At 40.7% G+C, this 16,456-nt stretch overlaps 1 protein-coding gene, 1 long non-coding RNA gene and 1 other non-coding gene across 4 annotated transcripts in view; all 3 read left to right on the top strand.

Moving 5' to 3' along the window:
• Nucleotides 1–5,362, top strand: part of LOC128628124 (uncharacterized) — a 19,131-nt gene extending 13,769 nt beyond the window's left edge. The window contains exons 2-3 of the long non-coding RNA XR_008392452.1: nt 1–80; nt 5,098–5,362. The exon at nt 1–80 is cut by the window's left edge and continues 68 nt beyond it. This is a non-coding gene — a long non-coding RNA (uncharacterized LOC128628124). The remainder of the gene's footprint in view (nt 81–5,097) is intronic.
• Nucleotides 5,363–10,158: 4,796 nt separating this feature from the next.
• On the top strand, nt 10,159–10,265 carry LOC119047611 (U6 spliceosomal RNA). Its single transcript, XR_005082173.2, has one exon. It is a non-coding gene; the product is annotated as a U6 spliceosomal RNA (small nuclear RNA).
• Nucleotides 10,266–15,512: 5,247 nt separating this feature from the next.
• The window catches only part of SCG3 (secretogranin III), a 37,821-nt gene continuing 36,877 nt past the window's right edge, over nt 15,513–16,456 (top strand). For both annotated transcript variants that reach the window (XM_037143032.2, XM_037143033.2), the window contains exon 1: nt 15,513–15,898. In XM_037143032.2, coding sequence (XP_036998927.1) covers nt 15,808–15,898 — 91 coding nt within the window. In that variant the 5' untranslated portion in view covers nt 15,513–15,807. The remainder of the gene's footprint in view (nt 15,899–16,456) is intronic.

Genomic DNA, 16,456 nt, shown 5'->3' with positions numbered 1-16,456 from the left:
TGAGGTCCAGGACCCAAGAGAGCTAGTAATGGAAGGAGAGGGAAACATGAGAAGGATTAAATCGGAGAAGAGAGGAGCAGGTAGGCCCAAGATAACTCTTTTAATCTGCCTGGAATGTATTATAGTAAGCACTAAACATATATATATAAATTATTATAGTTATTATTAGCATTTTGATGTATATCCTTGCAGTGTTTTAGCTGTGTATGATACATCCTATTTTGTGACCTGCATTATTCACTAAAAATGCATTTGACCATTGAATAACATGGGTTTAAACTGCACAGGTCTACTTATATGTAGATTTTTTTTCAGTAAATATAGTCTGCCCACTATATTCCTGGGTTCCACATCAGAGAAGTCAATCAGTGACCTATTGAAACAGTATTTTTGGTCCACTCTTGGGAACTCTAGGATACAGAGGCCTGACTGCATGCATTTCCCACACCACATATAAGGGACCTGAGCATCCAGGGATTTCGGTATCCGCAGGGGGTCCTGTAACCAATCCCCCTCAAATACCACCGTTGAGTCTTTGGGGAATCATAAGTTATGTATGAATTTTTGACTGTGCAGGGTTAGCACCCCTAACCTTCAAGGGTCAACTACATATGATAAACATTATTCTTTGTCACTACACATTTTTAGTATCACTTTAAAAGTCAAAGAGTAATTAATTGTAGAGATGTATCATTATTTATTCAATTAATCCTCAGTAATTGGCATTCATATTCTTGTTTTTCTTGTTGCCAAAAAATACGTGATAAATATCACATTAACTCTTTGCATATCCATGATTACTTGGGACATATTGCTCAGTATGCTAGATACACAGTTCAGTCATTTGAAGATTTTTGCCTTACCATCCCTCCTAGCTGGGGTTTCATCTTTCCTCCCTGGCTCACACAGACTTGAGTGACCCTCTGTGTTAATCCTCCCGGTTCAACCCAAACCCCCGGAGTTTCCCTAGACACACACACCCTTTGTCTGGTCTATCTTATTCCGACTTCCTACATAGAATTAAAGCAACAGGAACCCAAACTAAATTCTACCACCCACTTGGTGGCGGTATTTCCTTAATGTTGCACAGGCCATGGGGAAGAAATAAGTACCTTCTGTTATAGAATGTCAGGGAGGAAATAAGTAGCTTCTGTTATTTCAAGAGTACTTTCCGTGTAAACCCAATCCTATAAAGTGATGTCCAAAGTCACATGAACGGAAAGAGGAAGGATTGTTTTGGCAGATCCTTACGAGGTCAGTACACTGGTATGGTAATTCTAGAACTTTTCTTTGAGGATTGCTTCAACAAATAGGTTCTTTTTAAAAGCTTACGTTAATTCTCCTCACTAAACTGCTAGGTTGCAGACATTTTTTTGAAGTAGAGAAAAGAAGTCACATATTTTTATTCATGTAACCTGTTAGCATATTATTATATTCCTCTCTAGTCCTTCTTTCTCTAAGTATATTTTTATAGTTGTAATCAAACTGTACATAAATTAACTCCTATTTTCTCCTAGCATTAATCATATTGAAAATTAATATAGTGAAATAAAATATATTAAAATGTTAAGAATATTTATTTCTAGGAGAGGTGGTTACCAGCGATTATCCTAAAGTTGTTTTTCCCGTTCTCTATGACATCACCCTATTTCCCTTGGGATTTCATTTCTCCTCCTTGGCTCACATATACATGAGCCACGGTTTGAGTTAACCCTCCTGGTTCAACCCCAGCCCCCAGAGTTTTCCCAGACACATACACTTAAGTGAGCTCCTTCACCTACCACAATCTATAGTTATCGCTCTTGTATATTTCATTGTGTTCATTCCCATTCTCTGAAAACAGACTCTAGTGTAGAGCTGTGTGCAGAAGGTTTACTGGGGGCTGAGAAGAAGAGAAGAAGGCACCAGTCTTCTCTACATTTATTTCTGAGTTATTATTTGTGTCACCCCGAAAGTGGCAGCATCATTCAGGCACAAGCCTCATCTGTCTTGTGTAGCCTATTTCCAGTATTTGCTCATTGATATAAACATGTAAATGCAAATATAAACAACCCTTTGCTAGAATACTGAATGAATGGAGGGGTAGAGAGTTTCAGAACTCTGCCAATGGTCTCCCAGTCAGTGAGTGGTAGAATCAGGTCTCCATGTTTCTCATTCCAGTGCCCATGCTGCTAATTTTTAACCAAAACACACAGGGGTTCTTGTTCACATGTAAAGCTTTCAGAAGGAAGTCGGGCCTCTAAAAATGAGAATCCCAGAGAAATCTGAAATGTAAAGAGCAGAGTTAGGCCCACTGTGTCTACTCAGGTCTCCTGCCAACCTACAGATTGATCTTCTAATGCTGAATACTAGGGGTTCTGTGTTTTATTTTAAAAAGGAAGAATTGGCCCTGGTTAGTGTGGCTCAGTGGTTGAGTGCCTGCCTGAGAATCAAAGGGTCACCAGTTCGATTCCCAGTCTGGAGCACATGCCTGGGTTGTGGGCCAGGTCCCCAGTAGAGGGTTCCTGACAGGCGGCTGCATAGTGATGCTTCTCTCCCTCTCTTTCTTCCTCCCTTCCTCTCTGTCAAAAAATAAATAAATAAAATCTTTTAAAACATTTTTTAAAATAAAAAGGAAGAATTGCCCTGGCTGGTGTGACTCAGTGAGTTGAGTGCCAGCCTATGAACTGAAAGATTGCTGGTTAGATTTCTGGTTAGGGCACATGCCTGGGTTGCAGGCCAGGTCCCCAGTTGGGGTCATGCAAGAAGCAGCCAATTGCTGTTTCTCTCACACATCAATGTTTCTATCCCTCTGTTTCTCCCTCTCTTCCCCTCTCTCTAAAAAATAAACTAAATAAATAAATACTTAATTAAAAGGAAGAATTTCTGTGCTTTAAAAATGGGTTTTCTGTTTCCAAGACTGTCACACTTAACAATGTGAAAACCAGTTTGGGGCAAATAAGAGTGAGGTAACATGAACCTCCTCAACTTCGGTAGGCATTCTAAGTATGAGTACAGAGAAGCAACCTGCTGCACCGCCGTCGCCGTTCACTGTTTGCCCTCACCGATTTGATGAGTAACAATATAACCGAGAATTCTAGGAAGAGGCTCTGGGCATGGCTTCATCAATCAGTGCAAAGAACTTCACATTTGCAAGTCTACATGAAAGACTGAATGTTTTTCTGAAGGGATGGGTGAGAGACTCACCCTCTCAGAGGAACTGTGCTGAGCTCAGTGCTCAGGGTGATGCAGCCTATGCAGCTGTGACAGCTGTTCAACTGCATATTTTAAACAAAACAAATGGTCTGCCTTTAATTTATTATCTACAGTTCATTCATAGACATATGGGCAGAGAAGAAACCAGTGTTTTGGCAGGAGGGGTGCCTGAAGCTTAACAATTTTTGAGCCCCTCTTTTAAAAAAAGAAACAAAAATACTAAATTGTGGTATTTGTATATACCCAAAGGTCAATATTTACTTGGATGAGCAAAAAATTATGACAAATTACAGATTTTGGAAAGCTGACAAATACCAGAAACACTATAAAATTTTTAAAAATACATAACATTTTTATTAACTGAGTGACATACCAATATACTATCTTTCTTCTCCATATTTTTGGGCTGCAAGCTTTTCACATGACATTGGTTTATTTAGTATCAATTTCCATAGCCAATCTTTCCAGTGGCATGATGATCAAAGCTTGTTTTTTATTTTGGATTGTTGGGATCTTGAAACATACATTTACACACACACACACACACACACACACAGGACTATTACAGATTTATTTTATGTCCATAAACACGGGCATTGTCATAAAATCTATTGTGTGGTAATAAAAAGTATGTATTTAAAACTGTTTATGGCCCTGGCTGGTGTAGTTCAGTGGATTGAGCGTGGGCCTGCAAACCAAAGGACTGTGGTTCAATTCCCAGTTAGGGCACATGCCTGGGTTGCAGGCCAGTTCCCCACAGACACATAAGAGGCAATCATACATTGATATTTCTCTCCCTCTCTCCTTCCCTTCCCCTCTAAAGAGAAATAAAATCTTAAAAAAATAAATAAGTAAAACTATTTATGCAGCATTATCAAGTATATTACTAAAAAGAGAGAGCTATCATTTTGACTAAGCATGGAGAACTGAATCTTCCATTTATAACTTTACACTTCTACATGCCAACTCTGGCTCAGTATAGTTCTTTTTACTTTCAACCTTTCTATGTCTTTTAAAAATTTTTTTAAATATGTTTGTTGACTTTAGAGAGAGGAGGGGACAGAGAGAGAAAGATCGATTGAGAGAGAAATATTGACTGGTTGCTTTTCATATGTGCCCCTCCTGCAGACCAAACCTGAAACGCAGGCATGCCCTGACTGGGGATTGAACAGGCAATCCTTGCTTTGCCAGATGATGCCTAACCAACTGATCCACACCACTCAGGGCTCAGTCAAAGTATTTAGTGCATTTGCACGCTCTTCATGTTGTACTTTGCATCAGTATTGATCATCCCCAAGTTATGTCATCATAACGATGACTTTGTGTCTCATCCACTGTTGACATACTGTGTTGACAGAATCTGTAGGACACATTCATACTGTGATAGGACCTCTATTTCTCGACCTTCATTCTGAAATGCCAGATCCACTGGCACAGCTGGCAGTAGGTGTGTTCTTGGGATCCACTGGAATCAGGAAGACTAGCAATAACTTTACACGGGAGTGACTATGGATCATTTAAAACATCCCACTAAACCCAGTGTATCACTAACTCAATTGTATCTGACTTCCAGAAATGGCCATGGCCATTCATTTAACATTCAGCATGAGAGAAAGTTTGGTACGAATTTGGGAGTGCAAGGACAAAGGTCTTAACCAGTTGTAGTTTAAACACTTGTTTCAAGTTTTACAAACGCATATGGCGACGTGAACAAAAGAGCTAGGGCTTTTCTCCGGGCCTTGAAAGAGGCTCCTACAAGCTTGAGATGTTCCGTTGGCTTCACAGTAAATCTGTCTTTGAGTAGTAGAACTATGACTTGAACAAAAGAACATAAAAGAGCCATTTATTTTTCATTTGCCACTAACTGTTGAGAGAATCTGATGAGGTACTTCTGCTTTCCAGATCATCTGAATGATAAGAAACACCAAAAATGAAATGAACATCTTTGAGTGGAGGGGACCAGAGAGGCAACTGGACAATGGAACACTACCAGATTAGCACATCAGGAAATTCAGAACAACTTCCTTTTTTCCTACTGCTGTCTGTCGACCTCTCCTGAAATTTCAAGAATGTAATGCTTCTGCCCTGACTGGTGTGGCTCAGTGGGTTGGGTGTCTTCCTGCAATCTGAGGGCACACGAGAGGCAACCGATCCATGCTTCTCTCCCTTTCTCCCTCCTTCCTTTTCCTCTATACATTGGAAAAGAGTATAATCATTCTAACTTTTTTAGATGGTTAAAACTGTCATATTTTGTCAGTGTATGAATTGTAATATAATAAAGGATTTTTCCTGATTTGTGAATTTATGTGCATGAAAATTTATACAGGGGTATAGAAATTAAATATTTAGTTACATATTTGAAATTTTATTTGTAAAAGAACAATGTTCTGTGAAATGCAATACAAAATTCAATAATATTTGGGTTTTCATTTTTGTCACACACTGTAGAACTTAACAACAACTGGCCTTTCTCATGGAATTCAGAATTGCTAAAAATTATTTATATTCCTTAATTTATTCAAATATCTCTTGAAAAAAAATCTTCAGATAATTCTGTGTGTGTGTGTGTGTGTGTGTGTGTGTGTGTGTGTGTATTTTGAACCCCAGTTATAGCTGATTTCCACAAGGACATTGACCAGGGAAGGCCTGTTTGAGGAAGGGTCATTTACCAGGATGACAGCAGCTAAAAAAGTCCCAGTTGAGGGAAAGCTTGTCATATTTTAGGAATGATAGAAACAGCATGAAAGGAGGTAAAAAGTGGTATCTTTAATTTCCCCCTTCCCTCCAGATCCATTGTCTACCCACCCTGTGCCCCAGAAGGCTGACTCCCAAGGACGGCGTCAGTTGCTCCCTTGCCCTCTGATTTCTGGTCGAATTCAGCCACAGGGTGGCACTGGTAGGAGATGAGAAGGGAGGAGAGTGGAGTCAGGAGCTTTTTATTTTTTTAGATTTTTAAAAAATTTATTTTTTATTGTATATTTTTCCATTACCATTTGTCCCCTTTATACCCTCCTCCTTCTACCCCCGAAATCACCAGACATTGAGCAAAAAGGAAAAATGACTCAAGGACATGGACAATAGATATGTTGGGTTGGACAAAAAATTTGTTTTGTTTTGTTTTCCCATAAGATGGTTCTGGTAGTGCTTAGTTGTCTTGAACTTCATTCAAAACAACTTTGCTAAATTGTATTGTGACAGCTGTCATATCTGTGTGCATTTTTAAAAACTTATCAAATTTGGTGGATTTTTGTGTAGGTATTTTAATATTGAAAATGGAAGAAAATATGCAACATTTTCAGCATATTATGCCTTATTTCAAGAAAGGTAAAAATGCAACAGAAACACACAAAAATATTGTGCAGTGTATGGAGAAGATGCTGTGACTGATGGAACGTGTCAAAAGTGGTTTGCAAAGTTTTGTGCTGGGGGTTTCTCTCTGGAGGATGTTCAGCAGTTGGGTAGACCAGTTGAAGCTGATAGCGATCAAATCAAGACATTAATTGAGAATAATTAACATTATACCACATGGGAGATAACTGGCATACTCAAAATATCCAAATCAATGAAGTTATTGGTGAATATGATAAATGTATATTTTATTATAAGGAAAAAACTATACGGACTTTTTGGCCATCCCAATATTTTCTCGGCTGCATCCTCTACTGAAGGCTGCAGTCCCTGTCAGCAGCCTTCTAGCCTTGGTTGGTAAAATTGCTCCCAGCTGTGGCTAGGCCCAGGGTGCTGCATCTTCCACGTGACTTCCCCCAACCTCCATCCTTACCTGTGATCAGACATATTTTTAAAAGATCACCCTGGTTGTTTTAAACTATGAACTGGAGAAATGGAGGTTTAGGGCAAGAGAAAGGAAAACAGAAATTTGACAGTAACAGTTAAAACCAGGACTGACTTTTAGAATCTTAACATGTGGACACTGAGAAACACAGCAGTCTGAGCTCTATTTATTATTCCACTTTTTCAATTACTGTTTGTGTCCCAGGCATTACTGTAGGCACTCAGGAGAAAAAGAGCAACAAGTCATATACTTGAAAGAGATAAGAGGCAAAGAATAATAAAGAAGTACAGCAAGGTAATGGGGGTGGTGAGTGCGGGGGGTGGTAGAAGTGGGTGCAGTTTTAAATCATTCATCACCAAGAAGGTGACACTTGAGCTAAGGCTTGGAGAAGGTGAGGGGATGAGCCATGTGGAGACTATTACAGGCAAGGGAGGAGCTCACTGCAAAGGTGCCAACACAAGGGCAGGTCTGACCACATCGGGAGCAGCAGAAGCCAGTGCAGCGAGAGCTCTGGGGGCCTGGGAGTGAGGGGGAGGAAATAAGGTCAGAGAGGTTGCAGAAGCCATACCAGGCAGGGCCTTTCTTGGGGATTTGTTTGGGGAAAAGGCAGCAGAGAAGAAGTAACCGCTCCCCATCCTCTCTACCCCACCCCGTGGGTCAACTTGACCTCCACTTTGGGGAGAGGTGAGCACTCCCACACAGCCTCCTACCCACCACTCCATGACTGACAAGAGGGGAGGTTTAGTTTCTCAGAATGCATTAGTCTTGTCTAATTGCATCTATGCAGTGTCTAGCAAAAAATGCTGGTCTAATTCTCCAGTGTCTATAAAATATTGGCCTCCTGAGGGAAGAAAAATGGAATTACACCATTAACGCTGCAGGGGCATGGCAGCAGAGTCACTCAGGGTCCCCAGGGCAGCAGCCTGCCTACCAGGTGGCTGGAGGACGGGCTTCAGACAGAGCCCCTGAGCGAAGATACTAATTTTCTGTGCTGCTGAGGAAGATGTGTCATTGTATTTTCAGAACATCTTTGGGAGCAAAAAAGAAAAACTGTCTCTCTTATTACTCTCTCCACTTGTGAGCAGTAAATTTAAAACACAAATTTTTAAAACTTTTTATTATGAAAATTTTTAATTACATATAAAATTTGAGAGGATAACATATTGAATTTCTGAGTACTCATTACCCAGGTTCAATAATTATCGACTAATGGACAATTCTATTTTTCCTTTTATGTAACTATATATATTTTTCTGGGGCATTTTAAGGCATACCCCAGGTATCAATATGTGTTGAGCACTTACTCTATGTCAGACACTATTCTAGATGCTCAAAATACAGCAATAAAAAGGGATATAGACAAAAGTTGCTGTCTACAAAAACCTCACAATCTAACCTGCGTTGACCTGTGACAGAGAGAGTGACAGTGACAGTGACATCAGAGAGAGCAAATAAAAGTGAGTCAATCAGGAGTACCTGTGCCCTGACGTAAGATGTTAATATTTAACCGCGATATGAACAAAATGAGAATATACATTTGGTAAAAAAATCTCACAGTCTAATTGGGGAGAAAGATAAAAATAAAATCAGTAGGTGAATGGTATGTTATATTAGGTGTTGAGTGCAATGGAGAAATAAACATAAGGCAGGGGAGAGGAGGGGAGTGCAGGTGCAGGGGTTACAACTTCAAACAAGGGGGTCAGGGTGTGTGTGCTAAACTTTGGGAGGTGCTGCTCAGATCTCACTTCAGGAGGGAAGAACATGTTTCCCCAGCTGCTGAAAAGAATGACTTCATCCATGGTTATGACTCTTACCTGGGAAGACCTCCATCCAATGACTGATCTATGCAAGAGTATAAAGGCCTAGGCTTCTAGCTTCTACTCAGAATAGATTGGCTAAAGCTTCCGTTGAAACAATGTTGCAGCTTAACTTCTTTCTCTGCCAAATCCTGCATCTTTCCCAGTCTTTCCCTTCCATAGTTGTTTATTCAAGAGCATACCCTCATAAACTCCCTGCATACTAAGCTCCACTTCGGGGTCTGCTTCCTAGGAAAGGACAAACTGAGACACTCCACCTTCTTAAAAACATGGCTTCTTAGCAAAGATACGTATGTAAAGGACTGAGCCCTGCTAACAAGGTATCCCATGGAGAATCACAGTGGCAGAGTGGCTAATAGTTCTTTAAGAAGCTGGCAGCTCCTGCCGCTGCAAGACTGTGATGATCCTCCACTGTGGCACAGCCGTAATAATCACAGTATTTGAAGACCAAAGGTAAACAGGCACTCCTGTCACTCCACTGAGCTAAGCAAATGGATTTATTTCCAGATGCTGTAAGAATGGCTGAAAAATGAAAGATGAGTAACACAAGATTCTTTCCCTGGAGAAGTTCACAGTTTAGCAGGATAGATAGCTAGATGTGTAAGCAGATAATTATAGTCAGAGATACAATTTTGTAGATACATGTACAAAATATTTTTAGGAAAAAAATGCACCAAAAGTGAATATACCAAAAGTTAGCAGTGATTATCTCTATCAGACGACTGTTTTCCTTTTTGCCCAACTGTATTTTCAGAATTTTTCCTTTGATATATATTTATTACTTCTGAAATAAGAAGAAAAGAAGCGTGTACAAAAAGTACAATAGGATACATGCTATATTGGGAGTGTTCACAGTACTCTGAGGAAGGAAGTAAATTGTCTGGGGAAGTCAAAGAAAACCTGGCAGCATCTACCTTCCCAGTCTTACACCGTATGTGTCTTTCAGATGCCACAGAATGCAATGCCCAGCCTTCTGTGGGTTCTGGACCAAGCAAACCAACTGTAAAAATATTTGTAATGCAAGTGAGGAAATTTAAACTCTGACTGGACATTTGATGATACTAAGGTAGTATTATTATTATGAGGTATGATAAAGGTATTCCAGTAATGTTGGGGAAAAAGAATCCTTATCTTCTAGGTAAACATGCTGACATACTTATGAAGTGATAAGAAATTTGGGATTTTTATGGGTAAATAATCCACTGGGAGTGCAAAGTAGTTGGAAATATAAAATGAAAAGAATGGTCACATGCGTTAATGATTTTTGAAGTTGGGTAATGAATTCATGGGAGTACATTTCAATATATTCTCTACTTTGGTGTTTGAAATCTTGTAATAATAAAATGTACAGTAGTGCTCACTTCAGCAGCACATGTACTAAAATTGGAATGATACAGAGAAGATTAGCATGGCCCCTGCACAAGGATGACCTGCAAATTTGTGAAACATTCTATATTTTTTCAAATAGGCAATAATAATTAATATAACAGTATTTTCTATAATAAATAACAACATCTTTCCAGTAAGTCTTTAAGTTTCAGCTCAAAAGGTATCTTCACTAATGAATAAGCAAATGACAATCAATCCACGAGCGTGCCGATGCCTACGCAAGCAGCTTCAACTCGCTGGGCACACGTGTTGTCTATTTTATGGTCATTTGATCTGTGTCGATGACTCTTACAATTACAACATATCTTTTTATATTATTCAACATTTATCATGTGCTTATTATAGTGTGCATACAATAATCAAATCTTTTAATCTTTTCATTATTCAGAAAAGAGGTATCTTTTCTTTGAAACCTTTCCTGACCGTTCGTTTAATTTTTGCACCCAACCTCAACTCTGCACATACAACAGGGAACCCGTAACACATTCTTGTGCTTATTTGTTCACTTATATTTAAATGAGATACGAGTGTAGCACAGAAAACCTATTTAGTAAATAGTTGTGGTTGTTATTGTTATAATCATAATCTTTTCTCTCTATCAGACCAGTAATCATATCTTAGTTGTCTTTGTAAACCCAGAAATTATCTCAATACCTGGTACATTTCAATTGCTCAATAAACATCTGTTACATGAGTGAGTGAATAAGTAAAACTTAGGAATACTCCTCTCATAGGCCCATACTAAATTCAGCAAAAACATGCTTAAGACTGAGGAATGTAAACTAATCCATGCCTTACATTTACTCAGTACTCCACAGCTCATGTGATCAGAAACATAAAATGTTCCTACATTTCATGTCCATTTAACATAGTCAATTCCAGTCCAAATGGCAAAAAAAAGTCAAATACCTTATTTTTTCCTGTTGACAAGCAATGCAACATCCTCAACAACCACCCTTTACCTCTTTCAGCGCTGAGCTGCTTCTCCCAACTTCAAACATACATTGAAGGGAGAATTGAGTCAGGAACAGGATGAAGAATGGAGAAAGGCTGAGAGATTAGGTCAGCGATAGAGTCTCAGAATCAGTGAATGGCTACTTCACATGTTATTTGGTAATGTTTCTTAAAAGCTGAAACCATTTCATGACATTTTTTTAAGTCTGTGTCAAAATATTTATGGCCTTAACATTATTTGATCTAAATGTGTACCCATTCAATCTCCACAATAACACTGTGAGGGAAACATAGCCTATCATCTCTGTTGTAAAGAACAAGATACTGGAAATTTACTCTTAACTCAGCTGGGATTTTCAATTATGATTTAAATTATTTTATTTTTAAATTTTTTAATTTTCTTAATTGTTCAATTAGTTGTCCCCATTACTCTCCCTTGCCCTACTTACTCCCCAACTACCACTAATTAAAAAGTTTTAATGCAGTATAATGAGATAATAATGCTATATTATCCCTGCCAAGAAACAATTGTTTTTGAAGTACTGTTCGATTAAAGGTACTCTAAGCCCTGGCTGGTGTGGCTCAGTGGATTGAGTGCTGTTCCGAGAACCAAAGTGTTGCTGTTTCGATTCCCAGTCAGGTCACATGCTTGGGTTGCAGGCCAGGTCCCCCGTGGTAACGTGTGAGAGGCAACCACACACTGATGTTCCTCTTCCTCTCTTTCTCCCTCCCTCCCCTTCTCTCTGTCTGAAAAGTAAGTAAAATCTTTAAGAAAAAAAGTACTCTAAAAATTCAGGAGGAATATCTAGGGAGCAAGGAGTCCTGTCCTATACCAGGTCCCCCAGGTCCCTTAGCCCAGGGTACCAGTGCCATGAATATAAGTCCCCATAACTTCTGACTGCAGAAACCAGTGGGGACTGAGTCAATAGAAGAAATTTCTGGAGTAGTCAAGCAGTTCCTTTTAAAGAACCCACAACACAGACTTACTCACACTCACTCTCTCAAGGTAGTAACTTGAAAGGCACCAGTGGCACACGGGGAGGAAGTGTCTGGCATTAAGGCGAGAGCTGGGGGACAGCTTTCTCCCAGACATAAAGGCAGGCAGAGGCCACTGTTCCTTTTCTGAGCCCTCCCCCCCCCCAAAGGGCCACATTGCCAGCAGTCAGGTGCCATATCTGAGGCTCCGTCAACCTGGCTATTACCATTTAGATCCCCTAAGTCTCCATCCCACCCAAATTATGGGCACACTGAAGCTGTTAACAGAGGCTTTTCCTTATGAATTGCGGGTCTTGGCTCATGTTTCACAACTTCCTAAATCCTCCCAAACAAGCAACAACTGGCCTTAGTGGGTCCCTAGTCTCCATACCTCTTGTCAAGTGGCCTTAGGCCTAGCACTAGCACCAGCCAGCCTAGATACACAGTCTTGTTTAGCCTGGGCATCTCTAAGCCAAGCATAAGTAGCAGCCATATCAGACTCCTTTATAGCCCAAACAGGATAGCCCCAGGCAAAATACAGGTGGGAGCTGAACTTGGCCTTGACCACCCAGGAAACCCCAAGGCCAGTGCACCCAGTGGACAGCTACAGACCTTGTCAGAGCACCACCACCCTGCCCCTGCACAGCTGATCCTCCATGGAGGGTGGAGGATGGTGATCAGTGATCACAGCCAATCTCTGCAGCTGACTGGCCTGGGTAAATTGTTTCCATTGATCTGCCAATATCAATCAAGGCTCAACTGCAAGAGGAGGATTTACTCAGCCCACACAAAGGGCACACCTCAGGTACCCAGTTTGGGTGATAGGAAAGGCTGTGCCACTGGACCCTACAGGACACCTAATACATTAGGCCACACTGCCAAGATAGGCAGTCATAGCAGCTTGACCTAATATATAGAAACAAACATAGGGAGGCTGCTAAAGTGAGAAGACAAAGAAACATGGCCCAAATAAAAGAACTGATTAAAACTCCAGAAAATGAACTAAACAAAATGGAGATAAGCAATCTATCAGATGCAGAGTTTAAAACGTTGGATATGAGGATGTTCAAGGAATTAGTGAGGACCTCAACAGCATAAAAAAGATTCAGTCAGAAACAAAGTGTTCACTAATTAAGTTAAAGAAGAATTTACAGGGAAACGATAGTGGGGTGAATGATGCCAAGAATCAAATCAATGATTTGGAACATAAGAAAGCAAAAGACAACCAATCGGAACAACAGGAAAAAAAAGAATTAAAAAATGAGCATAGTGTAAGGAACCTCTAGGACAACTTCAAGAATACCAACATTCCCACCATGGTGGTGCTGGAAGGAGGAGAGAAAGCAAGAAATTTAAAACATATTTGAAGACATAATGAAAGAAAACATCCCTAATTTGGTGAAGAAAATAGACATGCAAGTCCAGGAAGCACAGAGTCCCAAACAAGATGGATGCAAAGAGGCCCACTTCAAGGCACATCACAATTAAAATGCCAAAGGTTAAAGATAAAGAGAGGATCTCAAACGCAGCAAGAGACAAGCAGTTAGTTACCTACAGTGGCATCCCCATAAGACTGTCAATTCATTTCTCAAAAGAAACTGCAGGATAGAAGGGATTGACAGAAGGTATTCAAAATGATAAAAAGCAAGGACCTATAACCTAGATTACTCTATCTAGCAAAGCCATCATTTAAAATTGAAGGGCAGATGAAGAGCTTCCCAGACAAGAAAAAAAAAACTAAAGGAGTTCATTATTACCAAACCATTGTTATATGAAATGTTGAAGGTGCTTAATTAAGAAAAAGAAGATCAAAAGTATGAACATTAAAATGGCAATAAATACATATCTATTAACAACTTAATCTATAAAACAAAGTAAGCAAACAAGCAGAACAGAAACAGAATCATGGATATGGAGAACATTGGGATGGTGGTCAGTGGGGATGGGGGCCTGGGGAAATGAGGGAAAAGTGAAGGGATTAAGTACAAATTGGTAGTTACAGAATAGGCAGGGAGATGTTAAAAGCAAGTATAGGAAATGGAGTTGCCAAAGAAATTATATGCATGGCTCATGGACAAAGGAGAAGGTTTCACTGGAGGATATAGGGGGGTGCTGGGTGGAGGGGTGCAAAAGGGGAAAAAATGGGACAACTATAATAGCATAATCAATAAAGAGTACTCTTAGGTTCTTAAAGGACGTATGCGAGTGATTTCCAAACTCAACAACCTCCAGAAGGAGGGAGATTTGTTTGTTAGTTTGTTTTTTATTTGTTTTTGGTTACTTTAATGACTGACTTGCTCCTTGGAAAGCAGGGGTGCAGAAATCAAAGGCCTGATTGTGCTGAATCCTCTTTTCATTATTATTCAGTCTGGCTCCCAGCATGCTACCGTCCAAGGAAAGTGTCCAAGCAGTTTCAAAATCAGACTAAAGAGCTTACTCAGCATCCTGCTCACAGTACTGTTCCTTGCTTTCATCTTTAAACATCTTTTATTACATAATAATCTTAGGTTTCTGGGAATATTTTCAAAACATAGGAAGTATCTCCTTGACCTAATTATGATGAAAAATGCTTTTTCATCACTGTCCCCTCTCTTCAAGGTTTTGTTTCAACCAGGTTTTTAGGCAAAAATTGAGTCCTGGGGAAGAATTTTACAGAAATGTAGCTGCTTGCTGTGTTGTTGTTGTTGTTATTTGCTTTTAGGTGGGGGTTGTGGGGAAGGGGCAGCTGTCTCCCTTGGTGAGAATGGGTAATTTTAGAATAAAACTGGCCCTTGCTGCCCAGCTATCCAGGACTGACAAGGCTATTCACTCTAGGGGAACAGGCAATAATTTTTTAAGTTCTGTTTCAGCATCTAGGAGAGTGAGAGTGTGTTGCAGAAAGCTATTAGAAAGAATGTTTCTTGACTTTTCCATTAGAAGAACTCTATGGAGCTGAGACACAAATAAGAGCACCAAGGGACACTTGATATGTCAACCCAATCACAAAAAAAGCAGGGTTTTCTAGAGATTATATCTACCTTTCAACAGAACGTGGAATGGAAAGGGATTCTTCTGGTGCAGATATCCCAGAATAATCCCAAGGCAGAACCCTTCACACAGGTTACCCAGGCTTTCCTTGACAGGTGCACGGGCAGAGAAGGCATTTGGTCCTTGAAGCAGCATTTACTTGGAGAATTAGCAGGATGATGTCCAAGCTCAAGGCGCTCCAGGTGACCCTGAGCTCAGGAGCAGCCCTGGGACTGCGGCACGGAAAGTTCGCAAGCCGACCTGCCCCCCTCCCCCCAGCCCTTTCCCAGGAGACTGGAGTAGCGTTGGAGTCGCTGACGCCATCCTTTCCCGCCTCCGCCTTGCAGGGAGCATGCGCTCCCTTCCTCACTTCCTCTCCCGGGGCGACCGAGCCAGGCTACGCCCTGGCGGATCCGAGGCCCGCTCCCCGTCACAGGAACTTCAGCACCCAAGGGGCGGACAGCGCTCTCGTGCACCTGAAGACCGGACTCCGAGAGCCCTTTCCAACCTTCTCTCCCGAGCCCGGTCGGGCTGCGCGCGCCGCGGGGTTCCCACCACGCTTCCTCCCCGCACCCGCCCTCCGCGCTCTCCCTGTTGTTAGTCCTCTGTTTCATTCATAACAAAAGCCACGGCTCCGGGACCCCGGCGCCAGGCTGTTTCTGAAGCCAGGAGTGAAGAATGGGGTTCCCGTGGACCGGCACTTGGATTCTGGTGCTGGTGGTCCACAGCAGCCCGACTCGAGCTTTCCCCAAACCCGGAGGCATCCAAGGTACGTGGCCACTTTCCTTCCCACCTCCCCTTTATTCGCCACGAAAAGGCGAAACTTGGCAATATACGTGGGCTGTAAATCACCTAGCCTCGTTTTCTGATCAGATCGTATCTGTGCATATTGACAGAGAAATCATTTCGAATTTAGAGACACATCTCCTCCCTCACTTTTTGTATAATGGAGCAATAGCTGGATTGTTGTGAAAGATTTTGTTTTGAAATTGGGAGAGGGTGGCTTTTCTGCCTAACAAAGAGGCGCTTTTTTTTTTCTAGTTGTCATACAATCTTTCTCAGATACTCTATTCTTAACAGGTACAGCGTATGTTAAAAGCTTTTAATTTGCTTATAATACCAACCCAAATTATGGTCTATCTAGTTGAAAACAGCTGGAAAACCAAGCGGTAGAACTATACGGTAGTTTCGGGTTCGAAAAAAGTGTAATTCAGTTAACTCAGGAAATAGAATAGGATAATAAGCAAGGTAACATGATGCTCATTGTTATTGTATAATCTTAATCTTTGTTAATGCATATTTTTGTTTCATGGTTATTCAAAATATG

The sequence above is a fragment of the Artibeus jamaicensis genome, unplaced genomic scaffold (genome assembly GCF_021234435.1).
Source record: "Artibeus jamaicensis isolate MK-2021 breed Jamaican fruit bat unplaced genomic scaffold, CSHL_Jam_final contig_548, whole genome shotgun sequence".
Lineage (NCBI taxonomy): Eukaryota > Metazoa > Chordata > Mammalia > Chiroptera > Phyllostomidae > Artibeus > Artibeus jamaicensis.
This window is presented reverse-complemented; position numbering and strand designations above follow the sequence as displayed.